We start from the raw sequence: 17,424 nt of genomic DNA, 5'->3' as shown, positions 1-17,424 counted from the left end.
TGACAGTGAAAAACAGACAGTAGAATTATGAATGCAGACCAAAAAGAATCTTATTTGTCTCGCTGATTGCATAGTAAATAAATTACTGGAAGGTTGATGGTATAAAATCTGAAGTAAATCCAGAGTTAATAATGAGTCCAAGGATAAAATGGATGGGACATGAACAGACTTTTGAATTCCCATCATCTAAAGAAGTGTTTAATACAATTTATGTATTCAGTGTGAAACACTGTCTTTACCTTTTGTCTTCACTTATTCTAATGATTTGCCTTCTTACCCAGTTTGAAGCTAACTATCTAAATCGTACTCCAAAGAACTCCAGTCATGTCCTTTTAGTGTCTGCTCAAATTTCATTCCCAACTCATGGCCTGATCCTGCATTCTTGACATTGGATGTATGTCACCAGTAATTCCACTAATTTAATCAATCCACCCTGTTATAGACTAGAAGTAAAGGTGACCGCAAAATAAAACTGGAAGTCCCAATCCCAGTGCCATACTTGTCTGAGCCTTTGCTCAAATACTAGTTTTTCTGGCTTTCTCCCTTTTATAACCCTGTTCTTTTTTTCTGGTTTTTATGCCAATGTCTTTTTTCTGTTCTCTGCCTTACACCTTAAACTCATCTGCTCTTGTAAAGTTAATTCCATGGTAATTTTCTGTTTATGCACTGTGTCTTGTTTTTACTTAAGACAATGTATGAAGTGAAGCAAACTGTATGATTAGGAAAAAATGCTTTAACACAGTTCATGTTTCTTCCCCACTCTTTAATGTTGGCTCTCTTTCTCCATTATTACCTTGTTTGCCAGTTTGATCTCTGCTCGTTTACAATGTTGTCTGTCTGCAAAATTCAGACATCTTATGCATGGCAGAGCTGTTCTGTATAAATAGTATTAGAAGCAAATCCATCTCTTAGATTATGAACACCTTGGGGTAAAGATCCAATCTTTACTTTGATGACAACATGCAGAATAAAACCACTCTAATCCTAAAAACAAGATTTGATAAGTTTTGAATATTGATCGCCAAGATAGGTATTATGATAGCGAGCTAATCAGCATGATGCTATTCCCATATATTTGTGAAAGTACAGGCTGGTTTGCTTCTGTCTCTTTAGGATGATCTTCAGGTGTACTGGAATTTTTCACTGACGTTAAATTTGTGACAGAATACACAGAATTATACTCTAAGGTGTTAATAGTCTAAGGGAATGTTACTCTTTTTTTTAGGTAAAAATATGCAGTGAAATACCTTTCAGATTCTTCAGAAACCAGAACTTCAGTTTAGCCAGTAGTTTGCTGGGATGAATAGTTGACAGGTACCAATCTGATTTAGACAGATTTTCTCTTAGTTTGATCTGTGGAGGTTTTATGCTTGTTTTATACTTATTTTCTTGTGTAGTTTTGGTGCAGTACTTTTAAAGCAAAGTTCCAGACTTAACAAGTGCTGATGTAATTTAGTCTGTGGAGTAAATTTAGTTCTTTCCAGATGTGTGATCTAGTTGCAGATGTCCCTGCCCATCATCGGCGGGTTGGACTAGATGAGCTTTGAAGGTCCCTTCCAACCCAAACTATTCTGTGATTCTAGGATAAAATGCCATAGGGACTGTGGATAATCAGTGCGTATTGCGCTCTGAAACATCATCATTTCTCAGGAGCTGTGCTAAAGAAATTTTATTTGAATCATTTCATGTTTATGTCTTGGTTCTTCTGCATAGGTCTACTTATTTTTGTGCATTATTGGTGTAACTTCTGCCCCTTAATGTCTTTTACTCATGCATTGTGTTTTTATCATTCTCTAATAGCAATCTTTAGGTGTTGAAGGGGGGGGGGTTCCCTCTCTATATGGGTGGGAATCTTGTTTCCTTTGCATCTTTTTCTCTTTATATAAAAAAAAAAAAAAAAAAAAGAATTAAGGTAAAACTCCTCATATCGGCTCACAATAAATACAGACCACAGACTATATTTAGTATTTAAGATGTTAAACAAATAGAAAGGTACAACTGTTTTCAGACATTTTTAGCATTGCCTTGAGTAATTTGACAGCTTATTGAATAACCATTCAGGATAAGATGCTTCTACCTTTTTGGTGAAACACCTGACTTAAACTACTGAAATTTTATCTATTCCTGCTTTTAGAAATTATTGCAAGATTATATTAATGCTGTTTTAATGGTGTGAGAATTGGAGCCCCTCCAAATTAGAAACAAATTTTCCATCTCATGAAAATGTCAGGATTTAGCTAAGGTAGTGTGAACAAAAAGGTGAAATTTTAATGCGTACATGAAACAAGACTTAACTATATTGCTTTTAGCAATGCTTATCTTTCAGTAAGTTTGATTCAGCTCAAACTATTTTCAGTGAATGGCATGAAAAGTCACTTTGTTAGTAAGATTCAGCACTCTGTTTTAGTCAGTTGAACTGTAATTATTCAATGTGTAAAACCAAACTATTTTGTTCAAAATGCTGATTTTCAAAATCCATATATTTCAACAAAAAGTGGATCTATCACATAATTCGACTATAAATAGTTTCATTGATACTGTTATCTGGGTGTGCTTAGGATAATACATTTAGGCCAGTCAGAATAGTCTAAACTTTCACATTTTCAAAACTGCTTTAGAAACATCTATGATTAACTTCAGTAAAAATATGCAGTGATTTTGGTGTCATAAGCCACGGCGGGGAGTCTTTGTTAAGAGGATATGGGAGTTTCCAGCTCTGGTTTGCTCAAACTATTTCCTTCCCTTTTCATTGAAGCACTGGGCAGAATTGGAACACAAGCTCCAACCTCTTTCTTCAGAAAGGACGAGCCTTTTTTTTCTGTCTTTACCAAACCATTTTATAGTTCTGGGTCCACAGTACCCATTTATCAAAGTCAAATTATGTGAAAAACAGTCTTAACTTAGACAACTAAATTAACCAGTAGAAATAACATTCCTTTTTCTTACCACAACAATTTTCATTTGCTCTCAGCAAAAAAAATAAGTCATTATTTACCCTTTCCTATACGACAGTTTTCAGTACTTGTCTGGAAACTGGCAACTGTACTGCTGTTTCTCTAGGAATTTTGAGAATCCTTCAGGTCAAGAGACAGGTGACTCGTTCAGGCCTGCCTGGTCTGTTCATCACTTACACCGGTACTCATGCTGAGGTTATGTAGAAGTATCATGCTTGCATCTCCTTATTGTCTTTCTCAGAGTTATGTCATGTAGGAGTCTCAGACACAGAAGGAGAATCCTTTTCTTTGAGATTAGTATTTCCTGTTACTAGTATTTTAATTCCAGAGCAACTCCCTTCTGACTTCTATATCCTTGTTTATAGTATCCATTATGAAGAGGTAGGTTAGGTTTTATTTCTGTCTTCAGCTGTTCAAATGAAATTTAAGAAAGTTCAAGTTCAGTGCTGTTCTCCTGAATCCAATATCAGAACAAACCAAAAGTGCAGTCTCCTAGGCTTACATTATATATTTAAACTTTAGCCTATGAAGTCCCATTTCCATCAAACCATTTGCCTTTTTTTGTTTGGTTGGTTTTTGGTTGGTTTGGTTGGGGTTTTCTGACATTAGCATTCCAGTTTTAATGGGCAAGTCTCTCCTACGTCTTTACCCTTGCCTTGGCAGTGTAAAGAGCACGCCTGATTTGATTGTTCCCAATGTTACGCACTATTTCTTTAAATTACATGAGGTGAGTGCTAGGACTCTCAAATGGAGGAAGAATTAGCCTTTTCCTGAAGGGCAGAGTTTTGTCTAAGGGGCAAGAGGGTATTGGAGGCAGAAGTTTGGGTCCCAGGGTATGCATGGCAGCCTGGAGACAAGCAGGGAGTGAAGATGGTTGTAAATGCAGAGGGCCAGGCTTCAAAGGTGATAGAAGAGTCTCTCAGACACTGGGTAAAGTTTACTGCAACCCAGGAAGTCATTCAGTTACCTAAAACCAAGACTGGGGATAGTTTCCAGCTTTAATAACACATCAGAAATGAGGAAAATTGTATAGTTTTGTGTTGTTGGGGGGGGGTTTAATGTTCTGTTGTGGCATACTCAGTAGAAATTTTCTCTACTTAAAACTAGGTGTGTTACTCTGGTATAATCTTTTTTAATCTAAAAACTTTGGTCCTTTCTTCCAGGAACTCATTAAAGGGACGATCTAGGCAGAGCTTCCTCTTTGATTTAGTGTTCTGTCACAGTGTTTAGCATAGAGAAGTGTTTTGTATTTATTTTGTGTAGTTCACAAAACTACTATACTTTTAATACTGCTCTACTTTTGGGTAGTTTATTTGAGGGTGGGACTTCATGCCTTTAGGCTAAACCAGGTTTGTTGTTTCAGTTACATGCAACCCAAGAGCAGTGGCAGCTGGAGACATTCTATCTCCAACAGAGAGCCGGTCCTCGTGCGTGGCAAATCCTAAATTTTAGCTGCATTTCAGTGACTCTAGGCCTAGAAAAAGGTAATACTGACTACAGTGCAAGGCTAACTGGACTCTTGGTGAACTAACTGAGGGCAGAAATTAACAGTTTGGAATGCTGGTACAGCTGTTGCTGAAATCAAGGCTTTGGGTACCCTGGTAAAGTTTGGCAGCTTTCTGTGTAGACATTTAGGGTTAAGGTTATAACTTAATTTTAATTGCATTAAGAGGCTCTTTCTATTCACATCAGTGGTCTCACAGGTGATTGTCAAGGATGTGATTTTGTTGTAGGTGGGGTTATTTAGGACCAAAGTGCTGTTCTATCTCTAATGGTGAAAGAGAATTTGAAGCAAAATTACCCTTTCTCAGGGGTATCTAAAAAACAAAGTTAACTTTCTTGTGCGATTCCCAGAACAAAAGAGACACCAAAGAGAACATGTGGGACGCATGACCCTGGCACTGTCTCTGAACTCTTATGTCCCTGAATGGATGGTAGAAGCAGACCTGGTCCATAAGGATAGGAGAGAGGTCCTCAAGGCTCAACTTTGGCTTTCATGTCTACTCTTTTCTTCTCTAGCGGTAGAAATATTCTAGCTTTACCCTTCCAGCTCAAGATTCGCGAGACCTTTCCAAACAGTAAAGAGGTAACACAATTCCACAGCAAGAAAGTAGAATTACCCTTACTTGGTGAAGATAAAGTGCAGTATCGAGAGAGGACTTTTCGTCAGGCCACTTTAAAAAAAATCTGCATTACAGCAAGAATCGAGCTAGCCTTCAGGATCAACCACAAAATTGTTCCTATTCTCCCTTTTGACTTTTGCAGACCTGGTTCGTTCTCCTAAGTAATACAAATGAATTAAGGTTAGCTCATCCTGGAGGTGCACTTCCCAAGAGCTTACCTTAGTAACTTCTCTGAGTTCATTATTCTTGATTCAGTTTATCTGAGGACATAGCAAATGGACCTTTTTACAGAGTGTGAAATTTCTTCCATTAAACCAATATTTATAGGTTCCCCCTCTAATCCCTTTATGGCTAAATATATTCTGTGGCAAAGGCATCCAGAACAAGGGAGCAAGTTACATGATTTGGCAGCCTAATGATCTTTTGTACCACAAACAGACTTCCTCCAGGCTTCTCTGAGAAGATAAGGTCTTGAGTTCATACTCTATACTTCCCAAAATGGCTTGTTTCTTTATGTATCATTCCAAAAGTCCTGTCAGGAAAGCAGTGACACAAGTTAATGACTTGTCACAAGGTTTTATTGTAGCTTACCATGACTCTAAGTCATTACTTGTCATAATGCCACCCACTCTATAGAGTGTTGGAGCTTCACAGTGTAATTATGCCGACCACACTGCAAAAGGGAAGGTCTTTAGAAGAAGCCTGTCAACAAGCTTTGTTATCATGAATACAGCAGAAAGCTATTGTAGTTCCTGTTTTCTAAATAATTTCTGGTTTCTGTTCTGTTTTTCTTTGGTATTCTGCTGTCATTCTCCTCTTTCTTTAACCTTGGTTGGAGATCAGTTTTTTTATAGAGTCCTTCTTGTAGAATGCCCTTGTTAACCTCATACATCAACACCCTGCTGACATATCAAGCACAAAGTTGCAGTCAGAACTGACTATAGCTATTCAAGGCAAGGAGAATTGTTAAGAGTCAGAGAGGGACCAGATCACTGAGGGGCAAATACACTGTGGGTAGTGTAGCAGCAACAGCAGTCTGTATCACTCAGTGTTGGACTTCATCTAGAAATTAAGATATCCATCAGATAAAGATTACCCTCTACTGTGCATTCTAACACCAGTGGGTCACGCCTTGGGGGCTGACATAACTGACACCAACCTGAGGCCTCAGTAGATGCAAGCAAATTAATGCAAAACCACCTAGGTAGATTTCAATACAATGTGACTATCTGTATACTGATGCTTGTGTTAGTACAGCAGTGTTTTCCCTCCTCATTAAATACAAGATGTAGTGGATTTCAATATGCTAATTGGTACTACTCCTGAAATCTGTGTTAGCCTGGTTAACAGCCAGTCTACTTGTCAAGGAATTAAACCCAGATCCCTCAGATGCCATAGTAAAAAGTGGATAAATTTGGAGGTTTGGACCCGAGGACTTCAAAGCTTAGAGAATGTCTTGCAGTTGCTTTGAGATTCACTTTGGTCTTTATGCTGGGATCCTGAATAATCAATCATTCCTTAATTATCTGGCTCAGTATAATCAGAGTCTATCATGTCTTAAAAGGATCACATATCGGTTGGAAATCTTCTTGATTCATCATTTCCTGTGAAAACCTCCTTGTGCTCAGACTGCCCTGATAATTACTTGATCATTACTAGGGTAGAGCAAAAGGCAAAAAAAGATCTGGGAGCTCAGTGAGGTCAGTTGGTTTGACAGAAAGGCATGACTGTTCTTTGGAGATGGGTAAGTGAATGCAAACAGCATTGGGTGTCTCTGAAGTCAAAACAATGCAACTGTAAAATTCAGTGGTAATCAAATCAAAGATCAGAATTTAGAAGAATTTGGATAATCCTCTATTAAAACTTTACTATCAGCATTATATTATATATTATATATATAAAATATATATATTATATATATATTATATATTATCAGCATTCCCTCAGTTCAAGAAGGACAGTGACCTGCTGGAGAGAGTCCAGCGCAGGGCAACTAAGATGATTAAGGGAGTGGAGCATCTCCATTATGAGGAAAGACTGAGGGAGCTGGGTCTCTATAGTTTGGAGGAGACTGAGGGGTGACCTTATAAGTGTCTATAAATATATAAAGGGGGAGTGTCACGAGGATGGAGCCAGGCTCTACTCAGTGGCAAACAATGATAGGACAAGGGGTAATGGGTACAAACTGGAACACAAGAGGTTCCACTTAAACTTGAGAAGAAACTTCTTCTTCTCAGTGAGGGTGACGGAACACTGGAACAGACTGCCCAGGGAGGTTGTGGAGTCTCCTTCCCTGGAGACATTCAAAACCCGCCTGGACACATTCCTGTGTAACATTATCTAGGTGTTCCTGCTCCGGCAGGGGGATTGGACTAGATGATCTTTTGAGGTCCCTTCCAATCTCTGGCATACTGTGATTAGCTACAGTTATGCGCTGTGCTTTAATGTGCTACAGAACTACAGTATTCATGCTGGATTAAACATATTTATAGTCATCTAATCTTAAGAGTGAAGAATTTTAGAGTGACTAGGACTTGGAGATTGGCCATCCTGGACAAAATTTGCACCCACTGAGAAGCTGAGGTCAAATACTTGAAGAATATTAGACTGCAGAAGCAGAAGGAAAAAGAGCATTCAAACATACTAATACACTAGAATCAAACATCAATAAAATACTGCTACAGAGAGGAGTAAAACAGATAATTCCTGAGGATTTTCAAGTTATTCTGACAGGTTTTAATTCTAATATTTGTTGAGACTGAAAAACTATATTCCCAGTAATCCCTTTGATAATCCTTGAATACAGGGTTGTAGCAGATTGGCTTTAGGTCATTCCTTAAATTCTAGTGAGACTTAGGGTTTTGCTTCCCAATTTTATTGCACTGGTTTGTCCATCTGCAGTGTAATAGTAACTGGCAGTTCAGCACTTCAGCAAGGTAACATACCTCACCCAGCTGAGAAGATTCTGAAATGCTGACGTAGAAGACTATCAAAATGTCAACATGCTGCAGTTAAGAGCAGCTGTGATAAGAGTCAGATATAATGACTTAAGTTCACCTTCAAGAATAAAATTGGCAGGTATATAATTTTGTCTTTAACTCTGGTAAAAGGTGCTTATGGAAAGCTTATTTAGCAGTCTGTTTTTTACAATAAAGTGTGAGATAGTTTTCCCTTTTTAAGTGCTCATGTTTTTTCATGTGGAAAAAGCTAGTATTCACACTGGATTAACAGGCATATCCATATAAACTCATATCATGTTGAGAAGAACTCTAGGTTATGGTTAGTACTTCAGATATTAGCAGGAGTTCCAAGAAAAGCAAGAGAGATGATCACAGTCTGTAGTGTTAGGTAGAAGATGTAAAGATTAAAAGGCCTTGTTTAGCTTGGCAAAGGGAAAGAGGATACATAGCCACATTTTGATAGATCATGTTCCCTAATAGTAATAAACTTACAACTTTAAGGATCAGTGGTCATGGGAGTGGATTACTTGGGCAACCTCTCTCCAGAGAGAATTGCTCAGGCAATTCTCAAGAATTAAGTAAAGCTCTTGTTGTCTTGGGGCTTGGGGACAGACTGTGTCATCCCCCAGTGTCCCTTCAGGCTAAGCTTTTGTTTGTTGTAGTGCAGTTGTCCCAGCCTGAATCACCCTGTTGTAACCATAGGCATAGTACTGCAGATTTTCTCTGCTGGTGCAGAATCAGACCAGCTAGTCCCAGCTATTTTTCACTCACATTTTCTTGAAATACTCACTTTTTTCACACACCAGTTTATAGCCTCTCCAGAGCATAGATTACATCACCTCCTTCATAGTCCACTTTAAACAAGAACTACACAACTCCAATGTAGTTAACGCCTCCTTGTACACCAGCCTCTCTTTAAAGTGGTGCTTGGGCACAGTGAATACTCTGTATATTTGATATGGGTTATGGGCAGTTGTATCATTGTAAATGACCTAGCAATGTAATTGTATGAACAAACAAAGATAAAAACAAACAAAATCCAAACCTGAAGTTCCTATTCATGGGTGTAAGCACCAGTCATGTTGCTCTATAGCTTTACTTCAACTACTTTATCCTGCTTGTTTCTGCGAGGAATATTGAATTCTTTGTTCTAGCTTCTTGCCTAGTCCTTTATGCATTTTAGTGAGCTAGTTTAAGATTTAAATACATTAGCTTATCTGAGACTGCTTATTTTGCATCAGAAATATTAACATCTACAGGCAGGCTTAATGTTGGTTTCTAAATTTGAAAGCTCCATGATTAGTGTTAGTGTTTTAGCCTTGGAACTTGCTGTCTTCAGAATTCTGTTAGGGATATGAGATTCTGAAGCTTCAAAGCACAATGTGATGCCCTTCTTCTTCTGTAAGCTCTTACCTGCTTTTCTTCCCTTGTCTCCATTTTAGGGAGAGGTTTTCTGCCTTTTTTTTTTTCTTTCCTTAATTTGGCTTACTTTCTTCTGTGCAGATAACATTGTTTCTGGTGTAGTGGCAACGCGTACCTTGAAACGCCATGTAAACAGATTAACGTCCCATCCTTGGCAGTGTTCAAGGCTAAATTGGAAGGGGCTTGGAACAACCTGGTCTAGTTGAAAGTGTCCCTGTCCATAGGAGGGGGTTGGAACTAGACAAGCTTTAAGGTCTTTTCCAACCCAAACTATTCCATGAATTTATGATTCTATGAAATATAACAACATTTATGCTAAAAAGCCAATGTCCCTGTTATGCACTATTTGCCAAATGATTGTCTTGGTAAGTATCATAGAGGCCAAAAACTAATCCTGCACTTTAGCTGTTGCATACATGAAAGTTTATATGAAACCTCAAAACCAAAATCTACCCAGAGGAAGTTTTCTGTAGAATGGACAGATGAATGAGAGAGCGGAGAAGAATAATTCTCCTTGAGGATCTTTCTTTGGGGTAAGCAGAAAGGCAGTTTGTGCTGCAAGGTTAACAAAAAAGAACAAAGCCTGTCTACTTCTATGAAGAAATAGCATGCTTAGACACATTCTCTCACTACACCACTGTGCATTTCCTTCACTATGTAAAGTAACTTGAGTTTTCTTAACACTGCTTATGCTGCTGGAAGTGATGTTTTCCAGGCTTTAAGGTAGCACCATCAGCCTCAAGAAAACTTGTCACTTCATCCCTATCCTAACCCCAGTCCACGACATACAAATCTTAAAGTTCAAGCTTGAGCTAGCTCGCCTGGCAGAAATAGGTTGTTTGACACTAAATCTACAGACACAATAGAGGTGAGTTATCTGTGAATTACAATAGTTTATCAACAGCTTATCAACTGCTAATCCAGTTACTCTGCCTGGCTTCACTCTTGCATGGCTCTCAGTTCTCTCAGGCTCAAGGTGGGCAGTAATTCACACGCACTGCTATAGCTAACACATGGAGGAAAGACAAGCTCTAAAAATTCTAGAGGAGGATGACTAAATTACTAAATATCCCACGAGTAATTGAGATGCTGTGATCACTGGTGCAGGCAGGATGTAATCACATTTTATTGACAACTTCTAAAGATCACTCTTCCTTTGAAGCTGCCTAGAATGAAACTGAATAGAGCGTAGCTAGAGGTCTAACGCAACATACAGTGAGGAGACCTGATCTGCCACCAAATTAGCTGCTATGGGGTAAGGGAAGTGTTATAAGGCATTTAGCATAGTGCTGTGCATTGGCCTGCATTCACTGCTGTGAATTTACACGATGTCCTTAGAGAACCATTTGTAGAGCGTGTGTTTCATCTCAGAGTATGTTATCATAGCAATATATATGCCTGAATGCAATACTGGAGAAACAGTGACAAGGATCTTAAAGACAGGCTGCTACTAGGTACCACCTAACAACCCCGAAAGCAATTCCACTTACCACAGTAAATGGGATCTCAAATATACTTGGCTAAAATGGATATAAATTGTTTAGATGTGCTGAAACATAAAGTGAGTTTTTAGATGGTGGTTTGTGTACTGGTATCACTAAACATTTTTTATTCTCTTTCTTGAAGGAGGTGAAGTCACGAAGCCAAGATTTGCTCAGTATTTCCATGGCAGCCTTGCCAGTCTCACTATCCGGCCAGGAAAAATTGAGAGTCAGAAAGTGATTTCCTGTTTGCAGGCCTGCAAGGAAGGTCTGGATATTAACTCTCTTGAGAGTCTTGGACAAGGAATAAAGGTGAGTGATGAACTGACATCATCTTAGATAAAAATGTAGGGCTGATTTATGAAGTGGAGAGCCCAAGGTAGAGTATACACAGTACAAATGTGCCCTCAGAAGCAATATAATTTCCCATAAAGTCATGCAAAGAAAAAAGCATAACAGTAGAAGAGCTGTGACACAGCAAAGAAAAATGTTTCCATTATTGCAAAGCTAGATGCTTAGAAAGTAAGGCACTGCTGATATTTCAGAGTTTGCAAGAATTGCCGGGTTGTGTTCTCATGCTTATTTTGGTAGTTATTCAGAAATAAACATAATTCCAAAGAATTCCTGATTTTTTTTTTATCTTAATTAGCTTTAAAGCAATGGAAAACATAAGTGGAACATCTTTCATCGAGAGGCAACTCTGAAAGAAGTCCCAGTGCAATAGTATTGAGAAACACAAAGTGTGTTCCAAGAATTCTATCTTCATTATGCATATAACTATTGATATTGTAGCACTTTTTCTAAGATTGGAGAACAACAGGCAGAAGGAAATCCTCTTTCAGTTGTCATAGTGGCCAGATTCTTTTGCATTCATTAAGACAAATTTGGTTCTTTTGGATACATGTGTAGGATCTTGACTGTAACTTCTGCAGTGCTTACCTCAGATGTACTGGTGGTTTCCCTTTACTGATAACCATTATTAGATGACAGGCGTCCTGCTGCCTGATGCTTTAAGCTCTTTCCGAGCACACAAATGGTAATACCACCTTCCAAAGGAACTGAGCTTCAAATTCAAACTGGGAAGATGCTCCAGCTGCAGACTTTGCATCCCATGAAAGGGATGGTGGAAAGGAGGGTGCTTGATCTAGAGCACGCAGTGGAAGTGCCAGGTTATTATATTTTATTAGCTAAACCTTTCAATTGTACAAGACAGGAGTCTGACCTGAAATACACTCAGTGTCTGTCTAGGTGATAAGTTGCAATGGTGTACTATAACCAGTCTGTTTTCTGAAAACAAGGGTAAAAACGAAAACTGAATGTGCGAAGTTAAGGAGGAGCAAAACGCCACAAAGAATTTTTCTTTTACTTCATCCTACCAAGCACGTAATTACAAATTTCACATGGTTGCCTCCCCCAGCAAAATGGCACATTTACTTATGAGTAAAAGCTCTTTATATGCCAGTGAATGCAAAAAGCAGGTAGACTTTTCTGGAATGCAAGTGTATATGCCCACCAGTAAGTCGTTTGGTGGGATTTTACATACACCCACAGCTCCAGCATGGCTGATTGGCTTCCTTCCTGCACTAGTGGAACAATGGGGAAAACGAAGGTGCTGAATTGTTTTGTGCCTTTCACCTAACTTCAAATGATTCTCATTTTCCAAATTACAAATGAGGCATAGTAGGGTGTTTTTTTAAGTTACTGTTTTCATTTTTACTTTCTTAGCAAGCTGAACAGTCAGTGCAACAGCAGGAAGCAGAAATGAAAGGAGCAGCCAGAGACAGATTGTGTGGGTTTCTTATTGGGGCTAATTGGCTTAGATGAAAGCAGAACTGTTGGCACCTGACCTTAAAAGAGGATTAATAGAGAAGGGATTTCTGGTGTCAAAAATAACATAGCTGATCTCAGACAAGCACATGTGACAGTTGCACAGGTGGTGGTCTGCATGGCTGTGTACATGGTGTTTTGCAGATTCAGTGTTGGCAAACCGATGTTGGAAGGTGTTTGTGCTGGGCATTTTGGACGCATGAAGCTTCACCCTCCAGCACCTAAGAGCGAGCAATGCAGCTGTAATACAGTTTCTGGCACAGTAGTGTTGGAATTTTTTTCGTTTGTAATCTGATTTTCAGATTTCTATAACAGCTCTCAGAAACACAAGTCTAAACTGTTGCTATTTTTAGCCTTTTTTAATGAGAAAGACAAAAATGGCTCAGACTGGGGCTTTCTCAGGTCTCTTTGGCAGCATCCCAGCTGTTGTGGCAGCTGAGCTATTAAGTTAACTAGCTAGCTAGAGTCTCGTTTCACTGATTTTATTCTCGACTACTTCTAGCTTACAGAAAGGAAAGGTATGCAGACCACGACTCATGTTAGTCCTCCTCTTTGTTAAAAAATATCCTTCTGTGTGTTACGACCTTCCTGCACAAGCTTTAAATCTAGCCCTCTGTGTTATGTTTGACAGAGACCCTCTGCTTCATTCTGTTCTTCACAATCTTTTTGCTTTTTAACCTTTCTCATTGTAAGAAGCGTAGACAGCCATTGCCTGTATATAATAGAACATGTTCGGCTAATCAGTATCCAGCTTTAGAAAGAGGGACTGCATATGAGAGAAAGGTGCATTTCTTTTTGTGTTTTGTGGTGATGAAAGTGAGGTACAAAATCAGGGGGTTAATCCGGTTTTCTCTGCAATGCAGATGGTTTCCTGACCCAATTAACAGACCAAAACTGGAATTAAGATTAATTAGGATGAAGATAAAATCAATCTTTTGCTCTATTAATATAGTAGCAAAGGTTCTTGTCAGTAGCACCTCCATTTTAAATGATGTCACCTTTCTTGATCATGAGACAGAGAAAGGAGAATCCCCTTTATTTTGTCTGACTAATGAAGATGTAGGAGGCAAATGTTATTACTGTTTTGTTAGTTCATGATGAAATATATCTCTGAACGATAGCCCAGGGTAAAAAAAAACACACGGAAAGCAGGAAGAGTATCCTTATGCATTCTGCTCTGGTTTAAGCCAGTATTTTTTTTATGTGAGATATGTTTAATCTAAAAACATTAACATAGTAATAATAATAGTGACAGTTAAGATTTCAAGCTCCACACCTGCAGAAATAGTATCTTTGATAAGGCTGGGTGAAGCACAGCAAACTGGGATTAGTTTACTATAAAATTAATTATAACAGAAGTTATTCAGATATGAAATAGATGACTGATACAAGTGCATGTTTTAGGGAACAACGTGGATTCAGCCAACAAAAGCTACTAATAATTTCTTTATCTTAAATCATTAGATTTCATGTGCATCATTCCTTAAAAGTATCTTTTTTTATACTATGTATGTGGTTCCTTATACTAATAATGTGCATTTCCCCTAGTATCACTTCAACCCTTCCCAGTCAGTCCTTGTCGTGGAAGGAGATGACATTGAGAATATAAATCAAGCTCTCCGAAAGGTCTCATACATCAACTCTAGACAGTTTCCTACTGCAGGCGTACGACGTCTCAAAATCTCATCCAAAGTCCAGTAAGTTATCTTCATCTGAACTGATAAGATTGGGAATATTTTTAATTAATTACTTTTTGGGGGGAGGACATGTGATCAAAAGAAGAATTATTGCTAATTTACATGGCTGAATCATACTTCTGTGTTATTGGGCATAAAGGATTAATCTGATTTACTTTCATGCTGATTTACATTGTGGTTTTCTTTTTATGTTGTCCTTTTAAGACTTTTCTATGTCATGTTCTTGCATTCTGTTTACAGTTTGGAGCATGCAGTCTGGACTGAACAGTGCTTGCATTTATCGCATTCTTATTTTACAGTTCATTTTTAAAAGTTACAGTTTCTTCTGAGAATTAAAGCTTTGACTTTTTAAAGCAGGTCTATTATATGTAACAGATGACATATCTACAAGAATAGTATTTGTAGCTATGTTTGAAATAGATTTTGTCTGTGTTCTTTAATGGCTGTAGTCACTGAATTACTGGGTGTTAAATCTGTGTCCTGTCATTTTCATGCAAAGAGTAGTGGTAGAACCTGCACAATAGTGTCTACTCTTCTACATAATCAGAGCCATCTGTCACTCCTGAGCTCCCCTGGGTACATCCCTTATAGCAAGTTCCACAGTGCAATGAAAGCAAATCTTTAGAGTGGAAATAAACATCAGTTCTACAAGCCCTTACCTAATGCATGTACAGTTGTTACTAATACAAGGTTTAGTCTAGTTCTGTGGGCTGATCATGCTGTTTGGGGACCATCTTCTGATGCAGTTTCATTGGAAGCAGTCCCGTTTCCAAGGCTGGCCCAAGCCTTGTGCCAAGATCAAAGGTAGAGTTTGTCAGCAGATTCAATTCCAAAGCACAGTGCTGATTCAGATTAAAATGCCCCTTTAAAATCGGCCCCTTTTGTCCTCAGTAAATAAGGGGGGGGGGGGGGGGGGGGGTCAGAATGAGTTCATGATGAGACCATTTTAAATGGGTATTTGAGCCCTTTTATTCACACATGACAACATTAGGTACTTCTTGGAGAATTTGATGTTAGGTTTGCTGAAGGTAGTTGTTAGCATCTGATTTATCTTTTTTTAAGCATCCACTACTTTGTTAAATGTCAGTTAAACATCAGAACATTATTCTGTGAGCTTGTCATGAATCTGTTACTGTCCCTATGTAATTTCAGTAATTGTGAATGTGGGAGGGGATGAGAGGAACAGAGCTGTTACCGTCACTGCTGGCCCATGTACATGGTGGTACAGATGCATGTGTCAAAGTATGGGCTAGGCTAATCTGAGTCACTACAAAATGAAGAGAGCCATCAGGTGGGTTTTGGGCTATGCAAGTGCCACACACCTCTGATGTGCAGTGTATTACATGCAGTTAACAAATAACATATTCTTTCAGATGTTTTGGTGAAGATGTCTGCATTAGTATCCCAGATATAGATGCCTATGTAATGGTGTTTCAGGCCAATGAGCCCAAGATTACAGTAAGTGGGACGGACCACTTTGCTAGACCAGCTGCACAATTTGAAAGTGAAAGAGGTGTTACTTTGTTACCTGACATCAGAATTGTCAGCACAGTCACTAAAATGGAGCATCCAGTGGATGAACATGACAGAGGTTTGTAGATTTCTTTTAAATATGTATTTGTTTGTTGTTAGGTTTGGAAAGATCATCTAGTTCCAAACTATTATGTTTTTTAAAGGATAGTGCAGACAATTAAGTCATTTCATCCAGATTCATTTAGGCAATGATAGGCCACAGTAATGCTGGACTGAAGACATTCAATTAAACACACTGTTAAATAGTGTAAATTTAAGAGTATTAAATAGGGATGGATCAGTATGTGCTTCCAAAAACCCCGCTTTTCCATTTAGTGTCCTGCCTACTTCCAAATAATTCCTTTTCACTCTTCTTCACGTGTTCCTTTGACTAACACCTTTTCATTAGAATTCATTTGTTACAGAATTTTGTTAACTGTACTGATAAAGTAGAAAGCAGTAGTTGACAAATAGTTGCAAGTTTAGTCTGTTCTTATGTTCCCAGCTCTGCTATTGACAGGTTGGTGAAAATTGAGAAATCTTGTGCCTCAGTTTACCACATATTTAATGCAGTAATATTATTACATAATAATCTGCAAAGAATTTTTTTCAATGATGACAGGTTATTCTAATGCTGAGAGCTGTGTATGTTATTGTTCAACACTAGGTAAATGTTCAAAAGTAAGCTATAAAATCACAGATCACAGAATGGTCTATAATTGTCTCTAATTGGATGTTTGTCTGCAAAGTAAATTAAAAGCTTAGTCATCTGAGGAATCATCCTAAACAGTATTTCCTGGACTAGAATAAGCAGCAACTAGGTGTATATATTTTGAAAAGCTAAATCCCCTAATGATACGCAAGTGTAGGGGCATGAATTCTATGGAGCTGTGCTCTGTAATAGCGCTGCACATCACTTCCCTGAAACTGCATCTGTCCTCTGAAGGCTGAAAGCACATCATATCCTAATACCAACTGCGTACAATTGCAGTATATAAAGAAAATTGAATTCTTGCCTAGAAAAGAGGGACCATTATCAATCGCTTAAGACACAATGGATCTATGATGCTCTGTGTCCCTAAATGTTATGACATCTTCAAAACTGTTCAGTGAATTAGGAACTACTGCCCTCCAGTTCAGTTCATAAATTCCATCTTCCCCAATTTTTTCCTATACAATTATTGATGTAATTACTGTTTATAACATAAAAAGCCTTAGTCTCACCTTGGAAGGGAACGTAACAGCCTTTCTTAAACTACTGCTTAATTCTCGAAAGTCAGGCACCTACAAATGTGCCATCTCTTGTTTATTTCCACTGGGAGTTAAAATGGATAAATAATAATTGGTTAAAATGGATAGATAATAATTGGCTTTGGGGATAAGTGTTTTGCAAAAGATTATTAAATTCTAAGTCTCAATTCCTGCATAAAAAGCTTCAATCATTATTT

At 38.3% G+C, this 17,424-nt stretch overlaps 1 protein-coding gene across 2 annotated transcripts in view; it reads left to right on the top strand.

The window, feature by feature from the left end:
* CLSTN2 (calsyntenin 2) overlaps positions 1 to 17,424 on the top strand; it is a 318,074-nt gene that overhangs the window by 293,112 nt on the left and 7,538 nt on the right. For both annotated transcript variants that reach the window (XM_057429065.1, XM_057429064.1), the window contains exons 10-12: positions 11,086 to 11,252; positions 14,316 to 14,464; positions 15,838 to 16,055. In XM_057429065.1, the coding sequence (XP_057285048.1) occupies positions 11,086 to 11,252; positions 14,316 to 14,464; positions 15,838 to 16,055 (534 nt within the window). The remainder of the gene's footprint in view (positions 1 to 11,085; positions 11,253 to 14,315; positions 14,465 to 15,837; positions 16,056 to 17,424) is intronic.

Source organism: Pezoporus wallicus, unplaced genomic scaffold (genome assembly GCF_028554395.1).
Source record: "Pezoporus wallicus isolate ANWC-B61680 ecotype Strahan unplaced genomic scaffold, APGP_CSIRO_Pwel_v1 contig_593, whole genome shotgun sequence".
In the NCBI taxonomy this organism is placed as follows: Eukaryota; Metazoa; Chordata; class Aves; order Psittaciformes; family Psittacidae; genus Pezoporus; species Pezoporus wallicus.
Note: the sequence above shows the minus strand (reverse complement) of the source record. Positions and strands in the feature narration are given on the sequence as shown.